Source organism: Terrapene carolina, unplaced genomic scaffold (assembly GCF_002925995.2).
Source record: "Terrapene carolina triunguis isolate 2854851 unplaced genomic scaffold, T_m_triunguis-2.0 Scaffold211, whole genome shotgun sequence".
In the NCBI taxonomy this organism is placed as follows: Eukaryota; Metazoa; Chordata; order Testudines; family Emydidae; genus Terrapene; species Terrapene triunguis.
The window spans coordinates 18,302,828-18,319,539 of record NW_020664562.1 but is presented as its reverse complement, the minus strand read 5'-3'; the positions used below and the strand labels follow the sequence as shown (position 1 = coordinate 18,319,539).

At 42.9% G+C, this 16,712-nt stretch overlaps 1 protein-coding gene and 1 pseudogene across 1 annotated transcript in view; both read right to left on the bottom strand.

The window, feature by feature from the left end:
* The window catches only part of LOC112108746 (dual specificity protein phosphatase CDC14A), a 118,871-nt gene extending 108,129 nt beyond the window's left edge, over window positions 1-10,742 (bottom strand). Inside the window, exons 1-2 of the mRNA XM_026656053.2 lie at window positions 10,439-10,742; window positions 9,719-9,809 (exon numbers count right to left, since the gene is read on the bottom strand). Of these exons, the coding sequence (XP_026511838.2) occupies window positions 9,719-9,809; window positions 10,439-10,544 (197 nt within the window). The 5' untranslated portion in view covers window positions 10,545-10,742. The remainder of the gene's footprint in view (window positions 1-9,718; window positions 9,810-10,438) is intronic.
* Window positions 10,743-13,977: 3,235 nt separating this feature from the next.
* Window positions 13,978-16,498, bottom strand: LOC113407351 (annotated as a pseudogene).
* Between the last annotated feature and the right edge of the window lie 214 nt (window positions 16,499-16,712).

Sequence of the window (16,712 nt, the reverse complement as noted above, 5' to 3'; positions counted from 1 at the left end):
AATCCATGGATGCCTTGGGATGCCAATTTTATTCCTTACAAGTCCTCAGTTCAGCCTGGATGCAGACACATTAACCTTCAAAAAGACACCCACAGACTTTGTTAAACGATCTGGTATCTAACACACTCCTGTTCTGAGAGAAGGATGGACTAGGTATTTATGTGAATATTAGTCTGTAAAATTATTGTGCCCTGCCATTCAGCTTCCCAAGTTCTCGTGAATCCAATGACAATAATTGTAGCTCATCTGAAGGAAGGAGGGCACAATTTTATTCTTGTTTGGCAGACTAGTCTAAGCATCTTTTCTACATGATATGCTGATAGTACAGTGGGTGCGGAAATAATATTACCACGTCAGACTTGTGGTGACTGAATCCAAACATGTTTCACACAAGCCCAGACATCTGTGACCCAAGATTTCAAGATGTCCAAAAACAAAGAGTATGTCCCAGGACATATCCTAACACTGCTGTGATGTTCAAGGGGGGCTGAAGCTACTGGATCTCCTGAATTCTTGATTCAATGTTGTGCCATAGCTTATTACTAGCCCAGAGCAATCCAGCTCTTCACTGTCCTCTGGAGGATATGCACTAGAATCATGAGCTAACTTTATTACCTCTCATGAAAGGCAGGGTTATTGCTGATTAGTGGGAATACCCAAGTTAAAGGATTTGCTTCTCGGTGGCTTGTGTCAGCAATTCTGATGTCCAGATATGTAAATTCAAACAAAATCACAGAGATTAGTCGGAAAGTAGAAATGCTTGAGAGAATTAGCAGGGTCTTTATTCTCCTTCCCACTGAAAGCTTCCTCCTGTCCGACTATCAGAGTGGTTCAAAGCAAAGGTGTCCTGCTCTCAATTCATCACTAATTCTAAGTGACCAACTAGTATTTGTAAAATAAATTTTATATATAACAATCTTCTTCCACCTCCAATTTGCTAGAAAACTATGACCCTTCCTTCCATACAAGAATCTGGCCACAGCGATCCCTGTGCTCTCCGTCTCCATGCTGGATTAGTGTAGGTCACTATACTTAGGAGCGAATGGGAATGCAACTCAAAGACTCTGGCCTACATAAATAGAACAGGCTACCACAAGGATATCACTCGGTGCTTCACTCCCTCAGCAAGTTTCCACTCCTCTTCAGGACTTCAGTCCTGATCTTCAAAACCATCAATGAATCATGACCTAGCTGCATCAGTGACTGAACTTCCATTAACGAACGATCAATAGAGAAGCATTCCTGAGATAAGGTACCTCAGAAACCAGGACAAAGCTTATGAGCAGGATATAAAGTTCTCAGTCAAGAAGGTTTAGTTATAGAACAAGCTTTTATAAAAAAAAAAAAAAACAGACTAAAATCAGATTTTCAGAGCATGCTGGAAACCCCTTCTCTTTGGAAAAAAACACCTTGAGGAAGTCTAAGTTCCTCAGTAAGTCTAAGCAGGAAGGCAGCATGGTGTACAGTGGTGAAAGCTGGAGCCTGGGAATCAGAAGATAAGAGTTCTATTTTTGATTGGTACTAATTTGCAGTGCAGTTTTTGGTGATTTGTTTATCCTTTAGTGAGCGAAACAGATATGCACAGATGCCCCTTTGAGATGTTGAGGAGAGGCACAGTACAAGGGCAGAGAATTGTTAATTAGGTCAAAGTTCAGCACAAATGTTTTGAGGGGAGGGTTTTTGGTTTTTTTTGCATCCCACTGGTTTCCAAGAAGGAGGGCGGCGGGGGGGGGGGGGGGGGGAGTCTACTGACACTAATCTTTCTCCCCCACCCCAGTAGAAATCTGGCTAGAATCTAAAAATTAGAAGTATGATTTAGAAGAGAACAGCTACCTAGAACTTCCACACTCAATCTGAGGTTCCCCTTTATGGGCTAATTCTGCACCTTAAATGTGTTGCAGTTCATTTTTGTAAGTGAGAGGGGAGGGGCAAATGGTACACTTCAATTTTTAATAGTGGTATATGATTACTGCATGTGTTGGTTGGACCAGTATTTGAAGAAACTGGAATTTTGCCACAAAGTATTCTCATACACATGATTTATAGTCTCTTGCTTGTACTCCATGTTAGCCTTCTAAAATGGCTTTTCTTGTATTCTATTGCCTGACAAGATTGGTCAACTGATGTTCAATTTAACATGATCACATGCTGTTGAAATGAACAAAACTCACTGTTTTATGTGGGAAGTGGTAGCTCTTGTGTGGTATGACAAAGGTAGTCTAAATTTTCATTATTGGTCCTACAGCCACTGAATCAGGGAGCATTCAGGGCTTTCTGCACACCCACAATTATTGGGTCACCACAGTTAAGTAAAGAGACCTTTAACTTTGTGAAGTAAGTGAAAATTTACCATTGCTTCTTTGAAAGTATGAAGGCAGTGAAGAAGACATTTCATACCAATACAGCTCTAGACAGTACTAATTTAACTTTATTACACAGTAAGCATTCAAGATACTGACTTTACTACTTCCTAACCTCAAGAACAAGGGATATATATTCTCTGAATTAAACTTGCTTGATCCACAGCAATATATCACCGTTTGAGTAAGTTAACCTAGATCGTCTTGCTGATATGAAGTATATGCTGTACAAAATGTTCCACTGTCACATACAATTACTTCTGCGGCTGTTCACAAAGTGTCTCTGGTGGCATAGTATCTGTGATGTCTGGATAATAAATATAATTACCAACCAGAATAAATGGTTGATTAAAGGCTCTATAATTTCAGAAGACTGAAGGATCCTTATGCCTCATTACAGCAGTACTGAAATAAATTTTTTTGATAAAAGTACCCAAAATTGAAACATGTCCAGCAAGCTCTCTAGTTTGTTGATATAATAAGTCAAAGCCTATTGTACGTTAATCCGTCAAGTGTAGGATGCCCAACCCAGATCTGTTGGCTGAAAAACAAAGAACAAGAGCCACTATTCTTCTTGAAGAAAGCTATTTACCAGGGCCTGACTCATTAACTATTAGGTCTATCCAAAACAGGTCATGTCTGTGTGCCAAATGATCATCTGTGAGCTGGGTTATTTCTCAGCAGCTCTACATCCTTGAAGGCATCAAAAATGGTATACCTTTTACAGATGAAAGCATGTACCTCTTGAAGAGAGACCCCCGTCATCTTAAGACCAGAAAGTTTCACTCATAATATTCACTAGATCAGAACCAATTTTACCTAATGTAGTCACAACTGGATAATTCCATTCAGCTTTTTTCCCTTTCATTTGATGATATATAAGGTTGGCAAGAGAAAGGAAGTGGTTTTAATACAAGCTCTCATTTTTACACCATGGCATGATAGGTTCTCAAGTTAACACATAACATATTTAACCAGAACAGTTGTCATTACAGTAGTGAAATTCAAGATAGTTATCATTTGAGATGGGCTTAAATAGCTTTTAAAAGCATTTAATTTGATAAAGTATTGAAACATTTGATTTGAACGTATGAGCAAGAGTACTGAGCATGCACTTCTGACTCAGTTTCATTCCCAACTTTAATTTTCATCATAATTCAGTCATGCTTTGCATCTACTTTGGACTATGAAAAATAGCTACAGTATATAAGAGTTGTTATCCTTAATGATAGGAGTGACCAGTACTGGAGACTAAACACCTCAAAACCCACATAGGAATTTTGGGGCCCCATCCCTATTTATAAATGGAATGTCTAACAGCAAATATTTTTTTCGCCACACTCTTCAAGGGTACATTTTGAAGAACAAAGAGCTGTGGTAGGGGACAGATCTTAAATACTGGGATTGATCAAAGGATGTGTTTCTGATAACTATTAGGCTGACAATCTTCTGCCTAAGTGTCTGGAGTTACTAGTTAGGAAATATATACTGCTTCAATGAATACATATTGACGGGCCTCAGAGAAAGAGCTCAGAGTTTCTACAACCCTGTTGAACACACCTTACGAGTTCTGGGTTCGTATAGTGGTACCACCATAAAAGGCAGGCTGTATTTTCTTCTGTATACGAGAGTGTCTTACCAGTTACTAGGAGGATGCAATTGGTGAAATTATCAATGTATGATTACTCACATATCCCACAGTGGTTCGGGACATTCATTTTATACCTATAAAATCCCATAAACAGTTTGGGTCCTGGATCGATACCTCAAAGATCCTCTCCCCTTTTGCAATAAGCCTCAGTTGATTTCAAATGCTAACAATTTTAAACAAAAAGGGCCTTTGTAGCAAGGCATTCTGAATGATGCAAACAATTTTTACTCCTGGTGAAATTCTGCACCACTGCGCATGTGCAGAATTCACGCGCTGCGCAGAATTCCCCTCCCCCACAGAAAATACATTATGCCAGAAAGGTGCTGCAGTTACTCCTTTCACCCACCAGGGGCTGCTGTGGTGTCAGAACAGAGAGCAGGGGCTCTGGGAGTGGCACCAGTTGTGGATAGAGAAGAGAGAGAATCTGCCTTCCTCACAGTGCCCTGCCCGTGGGGCCAGGCCGAGATGCACAGGATATTGGCAAACAGGCAGCACGGGGCACATGGGGCTCCTGGGTGGGGAGGTGTCACAGACTGGGGTTCAGAAGGGCAAGTGCAGGGGGACAGCTTGGGGCAGGGTCTGAATAGGAGAGGGGGTGCAGGGACACATGGGAAAAGGGACAGATGTACCTGACTGAATGAGAGGGACTCAGGTCAGCCGGAATCTGCATGGTGGAGGCTTCCTAACAATCCCACCCCACCCAAAAAAACCCTGTTCCATACTTCTCCCACCCACATAATCCTTCAAGTTCACACCCAGGCTCCTTCCCAGTAATTACTTCCCTCTCCCTCAGCTCCTCCATTACCCCTGACTCCCCCAGGCCTTTGTACTGCTTCTGAAGGGGTGCAGGAAATATGTTTCTGTATTGTAGTTTAAATGAATTATTACTTGGAGTTCTATATTAATATACCTAGTAATGAATCTATTTGTCAAAAAACATTTCCTGGATCTTTTCTGTTGTCTGTGTTGTTACAGACATAGTTGCTGACAGGTATTTTAAAATAAATTACCAAAATAATTGAAATTGATGTGATTACACTGTTATGTGACAAAAAATATGTAGTTACAAAATTATTTAAATTACAGTAAGACCTAGAGGTCCCAACTGAGATTGGGGTGTCATTGTGGTAGGCACTGTACAAACATGTAGTAAGTCAGTTATTGCTACAGACAGCTTACAGTCTAAACAGACAGAAGAAGCATTATTAAAAGGCAGATGGTCTCTAGCTGATATGACACCCAACCAGCATTCAGGAGACACATTCTATTCCCAGTTTTGCTACAACCTGCTACGTTCAGAGAAATACATGAATAAAACATGTGGTGTGTGCTGTTGCTAGGCCACCATATGCTTCCCTCTGGATGACCCAAGTTTCATAGGGGAAAAAGTACTTTTGAAGCCATCAATATCCCATATACAGTATAAAATTTATGTGACGGGTAACAAATGTTAAGGCAAATTTTGGCATTAGCCAGTTGAAGGGAGGTATATATTGCTGCACAAGATTACTTAAAATCTGTATGCCAGCTGATAATTGTCACCTAGTTTATAAATACCTAGTTAACCCCTTTCCTGGAAAAAAAAGTGTTTTTTTTTGTTTTTTTTTTAAAATCGTCATTCTGTGCACAAAGAAACAAAAGGTCTTTAGATACATGCCCTAAAATTCAAGGGCAATTTTACAACCCTTCCTCACTTTGATGCAAAAGGTAGGCAGATTATCAGGACATTTCAGGCATGTAACTACTGATAGGAAGGAAGGGATACACTATTTGGACTTTAGAGTTTTTCCAATTAGTTTTTTCACCCCCTCTTGAATTTCTGTACATGTTTCCTGGATACTGTATATTGGAAGTAAGGTGTCCCTCCAGTGAGGAAGTAAAATACAGATAAATCTTCCTGACCGTAACAATAATGAGTGAAGTGTTGGATTCAATTATTTTTAAGTAGCAAGTTCAAAATCTGTATGCACCAAAGCTTTATAGTTTTTTCTTCAGAAGAGTGTTTAGAATTAAAAATGTCCAATCAAAGTCATCTTGCATATAAAGGAAGTCAATTTATATTTTTAAATGTTGGGTCAAATTCTGCTCACCATTAAACCGATACAAAACCACAGAAGTTAACATCTTGTCACCAGCCCAGACATTTAGATATGAAGCACCTAACCTGGGGAATCTCAATTGTGGGGCACAACAGGGGAAAAGAGGCAGTTTGAGGTAGCTAAGACCCAAGACATAAAAAGTGTCTTAGGAGAAATAAACCCAGACCTTTGAATTATATCCAAAAGTTAACCTGGAAGCTAATGAAGATCATGAAACACAGGTATCATGTGCGAGCTCAAGAAATGCTACCAAGGTCTAATCTATGTTTGAAAAGGTTTGTTGGTATAACTATAAATCTGGTAGTCTTAAACCCTTACACCAGCAAAAGAATGCTTTTTCCAGTATAGCTTACACTGGTTCAGTGGTTGAAATACATTATACCAGCAAAAGCACTTTTATGCCAATATAACTTCATCTACCTTAGGACTTTTGCTGGGGGAAAAAAGTCACACACAACCAAGACTGCTGTATGAGCAAAAACTTCTAACATAGACCTAGTGTAAATAATCTGGCCAGTGCATTGTGCATGAGGTGAAACTTCCAAGTGGTTTTCTGGTCTCCTCAAGCAGACCATATTGCAGTGATTGAATATGGACAAAGACAACCGTAGCAAGATCCATATCCACAAGATGTCACAGGCTTTTTCACCAAATAAGTACAGCCTAGAGTGCTTTAGCTGCTACTTTAGTAAAGTAGTGTTACCCTTAGATACCCAGCTAATTTTAGTAAAGTATCTCCCAGCTGCCAACCCTTCTAACAAGAGGGCAAATCTTCTCTTCAGAAGGGACACCAATCTCACTATTACTGCCAGATGTTTCCCCTACCCTAAAAACCATTACCTCTGTCTTGCCAGGTTTTTTCAGCCACTTTGCCCTAATCCAGATACATACTGTCCCAACCAAAGGCAATAAAAAAAAAAACAGCTTAATGTTATCTGTGTATGATTAACACGGAAGCCCAAAACAGTATCTGCCCAGCCGATTTACATATATTTAACTATAAGGGTGATGAGAGCACCATAATGCTCAATATTATCCTTTGTATCCTCTCAGAATACAGCCATTCACATGCAATTTCATCTAGCCCGGTCATACACTGCACACACATCACAATTATCTTGTGATCAGCAATATCAGAGACACCTGACAGAAATAAGGATTAGCATGAACACTTGATCCAGGTCAATAACCATAAGGAGAATGGATAACGAGACCAGTACAATTTCTGCATCATATCTAGGCTTAAACCAAAATTGAAGAAAAAGAAATCTGGAGATTGAGTACTGCAAGCACTGAACAAGCTGTTAATTCAAGCCATAGACAGCTCAACAATTAGCAAGATTTTGTCAAGAGCAGACTTCTTGAATCGCGGCCTAACCGTTTTTTTTTTAAGATAGGACAGCACCAGTAACAGACCCAGAACCCTGCTGCATAATTTAGTCAGCCACGGCATGTATCTTAGGCCAGGGTCTACACCAGGGGTCGGCAACCTTTCAGAAGTGGTGTGCCGAGTCTTCATTTATTCACTCTAATTTAAGGTTTTGCGTGCCAGTAATACATTTTAATGTTTTTAGAAGGTCTCTTTCTATAAGTCTATAATATATAACTAAACTATTGTTGTATATAAAGTAAATAAGGTTTTAAAAATGTTTAAGAAGCTTCATTTAAAATTAAATTAAAATGCAGAGCCCCCCGGATCGGTGGCCAGGACCCAGGCAGTGTGAGTGCCACTGAAAAATCAGCTTGCATGCCGCCTTTGGCACGCGTGCCATAGGTTGCCTACCCCAGTCTACACTATAATCATACATCGGTATAACTATGTTGCTCAGGGGTGTGAAAAATCCATCCCTGAAGGATGCAGTTATACCAACCTAACTCCGGTGTAGACAGTCTTATGTCAATGGGAGGGGCTTCTCCCATCAATATAGCTACTGCCTCTCACAGAGGTGGATTAACTACACTGATGAGAAAAGCTCTCCCATTGGTGTAGCAGCATCTTCACTGAAGTACTACAGTGGCTACAGCTGTGTCGCTGCAGCGTTTTAAGTGTAGACGTGCACTAAGTCTCAATCACGGTATGAAGTTCTTCAAGAATCCTCAGAGCCTCAGCAAGGTTAAACCTGCCTGAATATGAAATTTTTTATCATCACGTTTGTCCCTCTTGACACAGAATCACACCCACAAAAGCAACCAATCTGCAAACAGGTAAAAAAGCAGCAAGAATTATTTTTAACCGAGCAGAAAAATACAGATTCATCAGGCTGTCAGTAACCCAAAACAGTTTCACTGAGGGTGATACGCCGAATGCAAACAAAAATACTCCATCAGAGCCATAGCAGCAGATAAACAACTCTCTCTCACTTCCCCCAACAGAGTAATTTATACATATTACATCTTTATATGGCTGCACTGTATTAAGTGAACCTTTGCATGTAAAAAGGATAAAACCAAACTCTTTAGGGACAGACAGTTAAATTTTGCTAAATATATTTGTGTACTGAATGCCCCAAATAACTAGATTGAGAGCAAATGAGCACATGAAGTTTAAACTTATTCTCCTTAAGTTTCAGGTCCCTATTCTTCATGCCTCTCCCCTTGGCCCTAGTATCATGATGCCACATTTGTGTACTACTGCCATAACTCTGAATGCCCATTCTATAATAACTAAGCTACAAACAGAGCATACCCATTTCAAGATATAATCTGGTTCTCTTGAGTTTTTTAAATAGTATTTTGTATCCTATAGTCTGAGGCATAGCCTCACTTTGTTGCATGAAGTTATAAGCATAATTCCCTTTACTTTGAGTTCAGATCATACAAATAAAATAGGTAACATGATAACAGAGCAATAATAATGTTATTGAGAAGGGCCACAGTCAACTTAAGAAAACACACACATCTAAAAGTGCTTTTGCTTCCAACATCTATGAATAGTTTTCTTTAACCTCTATTTTTCAGCTTGTTTATTTTGTTCAGATGACACCACTTTGTGTACAGTCAATTTCACTGCTGACCCTGAATTGTCAGTTTCCCTTGCATGTGTTGGTCTTTCATCCCACAGGAAAGAAAAACATTTTTAAATATAACATCCTTATTTATTAAACCTACAAAACTATCAGTAAAAGCTACCCCTTATTTTTTCCTAATCTGACTAGATTTCAAGCTTTAGATGTCGATGTAAGATCCCATCTAAGCTTCACTATCTTTAAATTGTAAAAAAAATAAAAATAAAAATCCAAAGTATAATCACTTTGTATTTTTCTGCATAGAGAAAATAAGGAGTTAATTACTAACAAAACAGAGAAGCCACTGTTATTTCACCTGACTTCCCCCTACACAGACTTCTATTTAAGACTTTATCTAATAAGATTTAATTACTCTTAAGAGAGCCTCACTTTATAAATAAGTCCTGAGCAGCATGTCCATCCCACCCACCCCTGGGTCAACTAAGTAATTTCACAGCAGTCTTGTTATTCTTTAAGGGGAGAATGGTTGGTTCTTACTACACTCCATTCATTACAGACTGAAATGCATCAATTAACAAGATAGTTAAGCAATTAACAAGAGCCTTACAGGACAATGGTAGTGAGAAACTAAAAGACACTTACTTTTCATAGACCAGCTCCTCATCAGTACAGAAATAGTGGGTATTTACTGTGCTTTTGGGTTTATTCCGTAAAGTAGCAAAATATAATCGATCTGAAACAAAGTTGAAGGCAACTGACGAAGGCTATACGGTTGTCGTGGTTCCCTTTCTCTAACACCCCCCCAACCCGTCCCTATTATCCCCCCAGGCCAGCACGGTCAGCTCAATGTTAGGGGGTAAAAAAGCGATCTCCGCCCGCCCGCCCTCTAATCCTCGGCCTCCGAGCGGGCGGGGCATCGCTACATTTCTCCTGCGTAGAAGGGAGAAGAGAAAGTCGGGCTGGCCGCGCTTAGCCGCACACGGCTGTCCCCCAGGAGAGGGCTGGGCGGGACGGGATCGAATCGCTACAGGGTGGCTTTTACACAGCGCAGAGCCCGGGGCGACAGGTGCCGGCTGTTTCCTCACCGGAACGGAGAAGGAAGGAACCGGCTTAGACACGACCAGCCCCAGTCCAGGGGAGCTGGGTCCGTGAGCCCTGGGGACAGGGATAGAACGGCGAGGACCACGGAACTACAGGGATAGGAAGGAGAGGGAAGGGGCGAGGGCAGCCAGGCAGGGTCCCAGGGAAGGGGCCATGGCCGCCAGGATAACCAGGCAGGGTCCCAGGGAAGGGGCCATGGCCGCCAGGATAACCAGGCAGGGTCCCGGGGCCGTGGGCAGTCGGGCTTCTTGTGTCCCTCACCTTTCAGGAACTCGGAAGCTCCCACCAGCAACTCGGAGGCGGACGGAGCCGGCTCCATCTTAAAGAGGGCGCGGAGCGGCGAGGCGCGGGGCAGCTCTGAACTCATGGGACCCCGGGGCGACTCCGGCGGGACCTGCGCGGGCTCAGCAGACAGGGAGCCCCCAGGACATACCGAGAGGAGCCGCCTGCCAGCGGCCGCGCTGCCCAGAGTGCCGTCGTCCCCACCGCCCGCATGGGAGTGAGAACGGGGACAAGGGGAGCTGCCAGCTCCAGCACAGAGCAGGCGGGCGCCGGAGGGGACTTCGGATCTTCCCCGCCCTCCGGCAAGGCAACACCCCCGCCGCTTAAAGGGGCAGCGCCTGGTTACCAGGCACCGACCAGCGCGCTAGCAACCCCGTTACCAAGGCTTTGTTACACCGGACCTAGCGCCGGGGGAGGGAGCAGAGACCGGTGCCCCACCCCGCCTCCGCTCCTCCCTCAGAGCCCCCCCACGCCCAGGGCTGCTCCGCCCGCTGCCTTAGAGCCTGCAAGCGGATCCTCTTCTCCGCCCCTTCGGAGACTCCTTACAACCTGCTCACTCCTCTCCCCACCCCTTCGAAGCCGCCTTACACCCAGCCAGCCCCGCCCCCTTCAGCCCCCCGGCAGCCCCCCTCGCAGGGTGATGCCGGAGAGCCCCCAAGCTCTGCACTAGCATCCTGGAGAGCAGAGCCGAGGACGGCCTGGGAAGCTGCTGGGGCTCCAGCGCTGCGGGGTGGAAGTGCCTCGGCTACAAGCGGTCACCGCTCCTCAGGGGGCTTCACACCGGGCACCTGCCGCTACTGAGTCTGGTGGGGCCTGGGTCTCCTCAGCGCCATCTACTGGATGGAGCCCTCAGTCTGATGGACAGCGCGGTCAACCAATTAAGAGCGCCCTCCCGCGTTCGTAGCCAGTGGCAGGGAACGGTTGTGAGGCCGCCCCCTCCAGAACGCGCCCCTCGGTTGGGTGGTTGAGCGGGCTGGGCTCGGGCCCCAGCTGCGTGCGGCGGGGCAGCGAAAGGCTGGCTGGGAAATAAGGGTGAAAACTTCCCCGGGCACCTTTGAAGTCTTCAGATGGATGCGCCACGGCTCAGCCCGGCCTCTCGGATACGCGCACCCGCGGCAGGCCGCACATCGCCCTTCTCCGGTGCAGGCTCTTCCCAGGCGCCCCTTCAACCCCGCCGTTGCGTTCGTTTCCCCACAGTCCTGTCTGTGAGGAGAATTCGGGGGCTCTCCATAGGCAGGGATAGCCTCGCTGCCTCGGGGGCTAGGATAGGGGACCCGGCCTTCGGGCCCAGGGCGTCTCCCTGTCCCAGCCCTGCTGGGCTCCGCTCCCTCCTATGGAAGTAGCTACAGGGCAGTGGTTACAGCCCCTCGCCTTTGGCGCAGGTATAGTGTTTCCATAGGAACTGCTGTAGCGATGAACGCCGGCGGGTAACTGGCTAGAAAACTTGGGAAGCTAGAGTCAGTCTGAGCAGAAGTGGGCCTCACAGCTTCATTACACCTGAACTACTGTACAGTATCGTAGTGCTGGCTTCCTCACACTGCATTATAAAACAAATTCCCAGTGCATTGGGCTAAGCCTCAGGCACTCTGAGCCCATTCTTCTGGTGCCTCTAAGAAGTTATCCAGTGATGTAATATTTACTAGAGGTTGCTATTGTTAAGACTGTGGAACTAGCTGGACTATGGGGAAAGCATTCATAATTTGTTTATTCCTGGTAACACTGAGAGACCGACACTTCATTAATTCAGAAAAGATTTTTCTTCACAAGTAGCAGTAGGTCAGCAGAAGTGAAATAGAGTTGGATACCCTTATTTTGCTCTGTCTGGCGGAAACAGTAGTAGCGTATGCTCAGAATAAGTGGGGGTGGGGGCTCCAGATAACTGTATTCCCCCCCCCCCCCCGCGATCCTAGTTTCAAATATAGCTGTACCTTACCTCCCCCACCAATTTACAGACTGATTCCATTCCCTTGCCAGCCCAAATATGGGCAGATCACATTACCTAGTCTCTCTCCTCAGGCACACCACTATGCCTCAGTTTCCTCCCCAGTCATATATCTGGGCTACTCACACACTGCATGGCTAAAGTTCCAAAACAGGATGTCCCTTTCTGGGGTCTGTTTAGTAATGTCCTGGTTCTATTCGAGTACTTGAACAGGAAGCTCCCTGTCACCCACCTTGTCCTTAAAGGCTTCACCTCCCTTTAATTAGGTTTTCTTTGTAGTCCTTCTTCCCTCATATCAGGGTCCACAACAGTTTTCCTCACCCTTGGCTGTAGGGGTTCTCTCCAGCCCTTCCACCACCTTCTGTGTATAGTCTTTTCACCCCTCCTAGCTGCAGACATCTGGAGTAGTTCCAAGTGGTCTCTGACCAACTTGCTGGTCATAACCTTAATCATGCTTCTTTCCCAAATCCTTACCAGGGGAGGATAAACAGCTACAGCTGTTGCTTCACTGGCAGATCTGAGGCAATTCTTTTGCTCCAGGTCTTTTTCAGTCTTAGCCATAAGACATACCTCTCCTCCTATCAGGCCTTGTTCTCAGCTTCATCATCTGATTAGTCACACAACTTGTCTGAAGACCAACACTGCCACAATCCTGATGTCTTAAAGGGGCTGAGGCCCTGCAACAGCCATGGTAGGCCATGCCTGCCTTAAAAGGCCACCATGCTCAGTGCACCAGCCCAACCCCTTGTCATTTTAGAACTTCCCATTCCCCATCAACTTGCACTCCTTCCAATTCAATCCCCACCAGCTCAGCAATACCACTCCTTACATGTGCATACATCCAGTTATTTTATTTTCAGGAAGGATTTGTGAAGAGAGCAAAACAGTTTGGTTCTGACCTCACTATGGACCTCTTTCTGCAACCTTTTATTAACTTGGAATAGTAATAGCTTAGGCCCACTTAACCCTGTTTTAACTGGGACTTATATAGTGCACACACCTTGTGCTAGCCCTTTGCACAGGGATCAGTTACACTACTGACTTAAAAAGGGACTACATGCACACGTATATACTTTTCAGCATGAGTAAAAGTTGCCAAAGTGGGTTACTTCCCCACAAACCCTGTGCTTTGGGAGTAAGCTGTTGTAAAATTTGAGATGACAAGAACTCATGTAAATAAAACTCCCTACCTCCCATGTTGTACCACTCCTGATTTTCATAATTTGTTCATCCATTGACTAGGCCAGTCCTAGTGTTGAAGCTTCAAACAGATTTGAAGATGGGATGGATAGGCCTTATACAGACTGGTTTCCTTTAAAAAAAAATAAAAATCTTGAGGAAAATTATAGGGTAGGGCCAGTGGCGGATTAATGATTTTGCCGCCCCTAGACCCTGAAATACTTGCCACCCCCGGCAGCTGGCCCCATATGAACTTGTTTTAGTTTTTTTAGTTTTAGTCTATATAGCGCGATTTCGGTTATAGCGCGGGACCGCGCATGGATCCAAAACGCCGCGTTCAAGCGGGGGTCCAGTGTATGTCAAATATTTATTTTTTATTTTATGTAGATACAGTGAAAGAAATAAAAGTATTTGAGTAGTAAGTAATTAAATTTGTTTATGCCTACACCTTTGAGCGGCAAACTTATTAATTAATTCTGTATAATCCAGAGAAGTTGTTAGATCCTTTTCAATTGTCAGGGGAGAAAGGGAGTTTAATTTTTCTTCACTGAGATTAGCCCTCAAATAGTTTTTCAGCCTTTTTAATGCCGAAAATGATCGTTCTGCTGAACAGTTTGTAGCAGGTGTGCAAACGAACATTCGGAAGGCAATATCAAGATTTGGATATACTGAATGAATGTTTCAATTTCGAAGAAGGCTGCAATATCTTATAATTGACTTCTTTTCATTTTCAGGAATTTCGACACCTTCCAAATACGATCGAAAATGAAAGTGAAAACTCATTCATGAATGATTCGTCTAAATCTCCTTGGTAGCATAGCTGTAATTTTTTAGAATGAACTGTTATATCTACTATTGAAGTATTGGTAATGTTAGAGAGAAACTGAAATCTGGCATAAATTTCTTGATACGCATTACTTCTGCGTTTCAATTTGGAACATACAAGGTCTAGTATTGTTAAAAAGATATCTACTTTAAATTATCTCTACCACACATTTCCACTTCAACTTCGCGTGTCTCCTTAGCTTGCAGTTTACGTTTTCTTTTTCGCTTTGTGTCAAATTCGTAGTCTTCAATTTCAGATTTTTCTTTGGCTTTCTCTTCGTACTTATCAAACAAGTCCCGTATAGAGTTAATGTATCCTATTAGTGAGTTGTAGAGTTCTACAACTGTCTGTATATCAATATAAACATTTTGCAGTTTTTGTCTAGTTATATGAAATCTTTCCAAGAGTGAGCTCCAAAATACAGCCATAAAAGCTGCCTCAAGTCGATCGAGTTTTCGCTGCAGGCCTGCAGCTTCATTACGTGTAACAGGTTTCTCAGTAGCATCTTCCTTTGTTGTATTTAAGGCTTTAATTATAGCATTCCAGTTTTCACTCAAATTATGACAAGCTTCCACTCGAGATGACCAGTGAGTCTCAGAAAGTCTTTTTATTACTTTACTGCCTGGCTCCAAATTAGATAGTAAAATCTCCCACCGATGAGTAGAGGCAGAAAAAAATGAATAAAGATGTTGGACAGTTGAGAAAAATGAACATGCTTCTTGACAGCTTTCTGCTGCACATACTCCAACCAGATTTAAAGAATGCCCAGTGCAAGGCACATACACAGCATAAGGATTTATATTTTTAATTCTTGCTTGCAACCCGCTATGTACACCAGACATGTTAGTGGCATTGTCGTACGACTGGCCAAGGCAGTTTGCGATATCTAATCCATAACAATTCAAAGTTGAAAGTACAGCATCAGCTAACTGTTCTGATCTGTGGCCAGTATTTGGCAAAAAACAAAGAAACCTCTCTACTGGTATGCCATCATCGTTTACATATCTCAGTATAAAAGCCAATTGATCAACATGAGATATGTCGGGAGTTGAGTCAACGCTTATCGAGAAATATTTGGCTTCTTTTACTTCTTTAATAATATTTGAGATCACATTTGAAGCCATCAATTTTATAAATTCATTACATGTATAGTATGAAAGCTAAGATACGTTACCTCGACCTTCATTTCCATAACGTGCAATGTGACTTGCTAAAAATGGGTCGAATTCTGCGACAAGCTCAAGGGCCATCATGTAATTGCCATTATAAGGTGATCCAAATTTTTCCACCTTACCTCTAAATGCAAGTCCTCTGCTTGAAAGTTTCTTTACCACTGCTACAATCCTCTTCAACACATTTCTCCAATACATAATGTCTTCTTCCATTTGAAATTCGAATAAATTCTTCCGGATATCTCGCCTCTCCTCACCATTGTCAGTACACACGTTTTATGTTCAGTCGAATTTTCATGTTCACGTAGTCGAGCTGATACGTTTTTCCAGTCATGGTATCCACTCGTCGCCAGACTAGAGATCCCTCCGAATAATCGACATGGGGCACAAAACATGGCTCCTTTGCTCTCCGAATATACAAGATATTGCCATGGCTTTACTTCACCGTTTAAAAGATGTCGTTCAAACACATTTTTTGTTAGAACACGCATTTTATCAGTATATTGTCTTTATGAGTTAGTAAAATGACTATCGATATTTTGTTTAATACCATGCTTTGATAAATACTCAATTGTAGCATCATTCAATATCCATTGGGCCGGGTTGTCACTTATGGTAGATATTCCAATGTCAGATTGAATTTCTGAATGATGTGATTCGCAAATCTCTGCAGTATTGTCAAAGATATCCAGATCAACATGATTCCCGGTAGTCTTTGATACGCTAGTATTTGGAACATTTTCTTCAACACTAACCGCAGCTGGAATTTCTTCATTAGTTTTAATATGTACTTTATACACATCAATATTTTCAATATCAACACCAATATTTTCACTTTTTACTTCACTACTTCTTTCAACTTTTTTTTCTGTCTCACTGTCGGCACTAACTGATACAACAAAGGAATCAATTTTGCGCATTTTTGCTATCATTTCATTTTCCCTTTCTTTCTTCTGTATAGCATTTTTTTTTAACTGAGAACCACTTAATTTCTTCCTTCCGGTCATATTGTTAATTAATGCTTAGGATTGTTGCGACTCCAGTCCCGAGTATGTTGTTTACTAAATGGCGTCACCGTTGCGCCGTCATTGGTGGTTTCAATACGCGCTATCATGATTGGTAGAATCGTGGCGC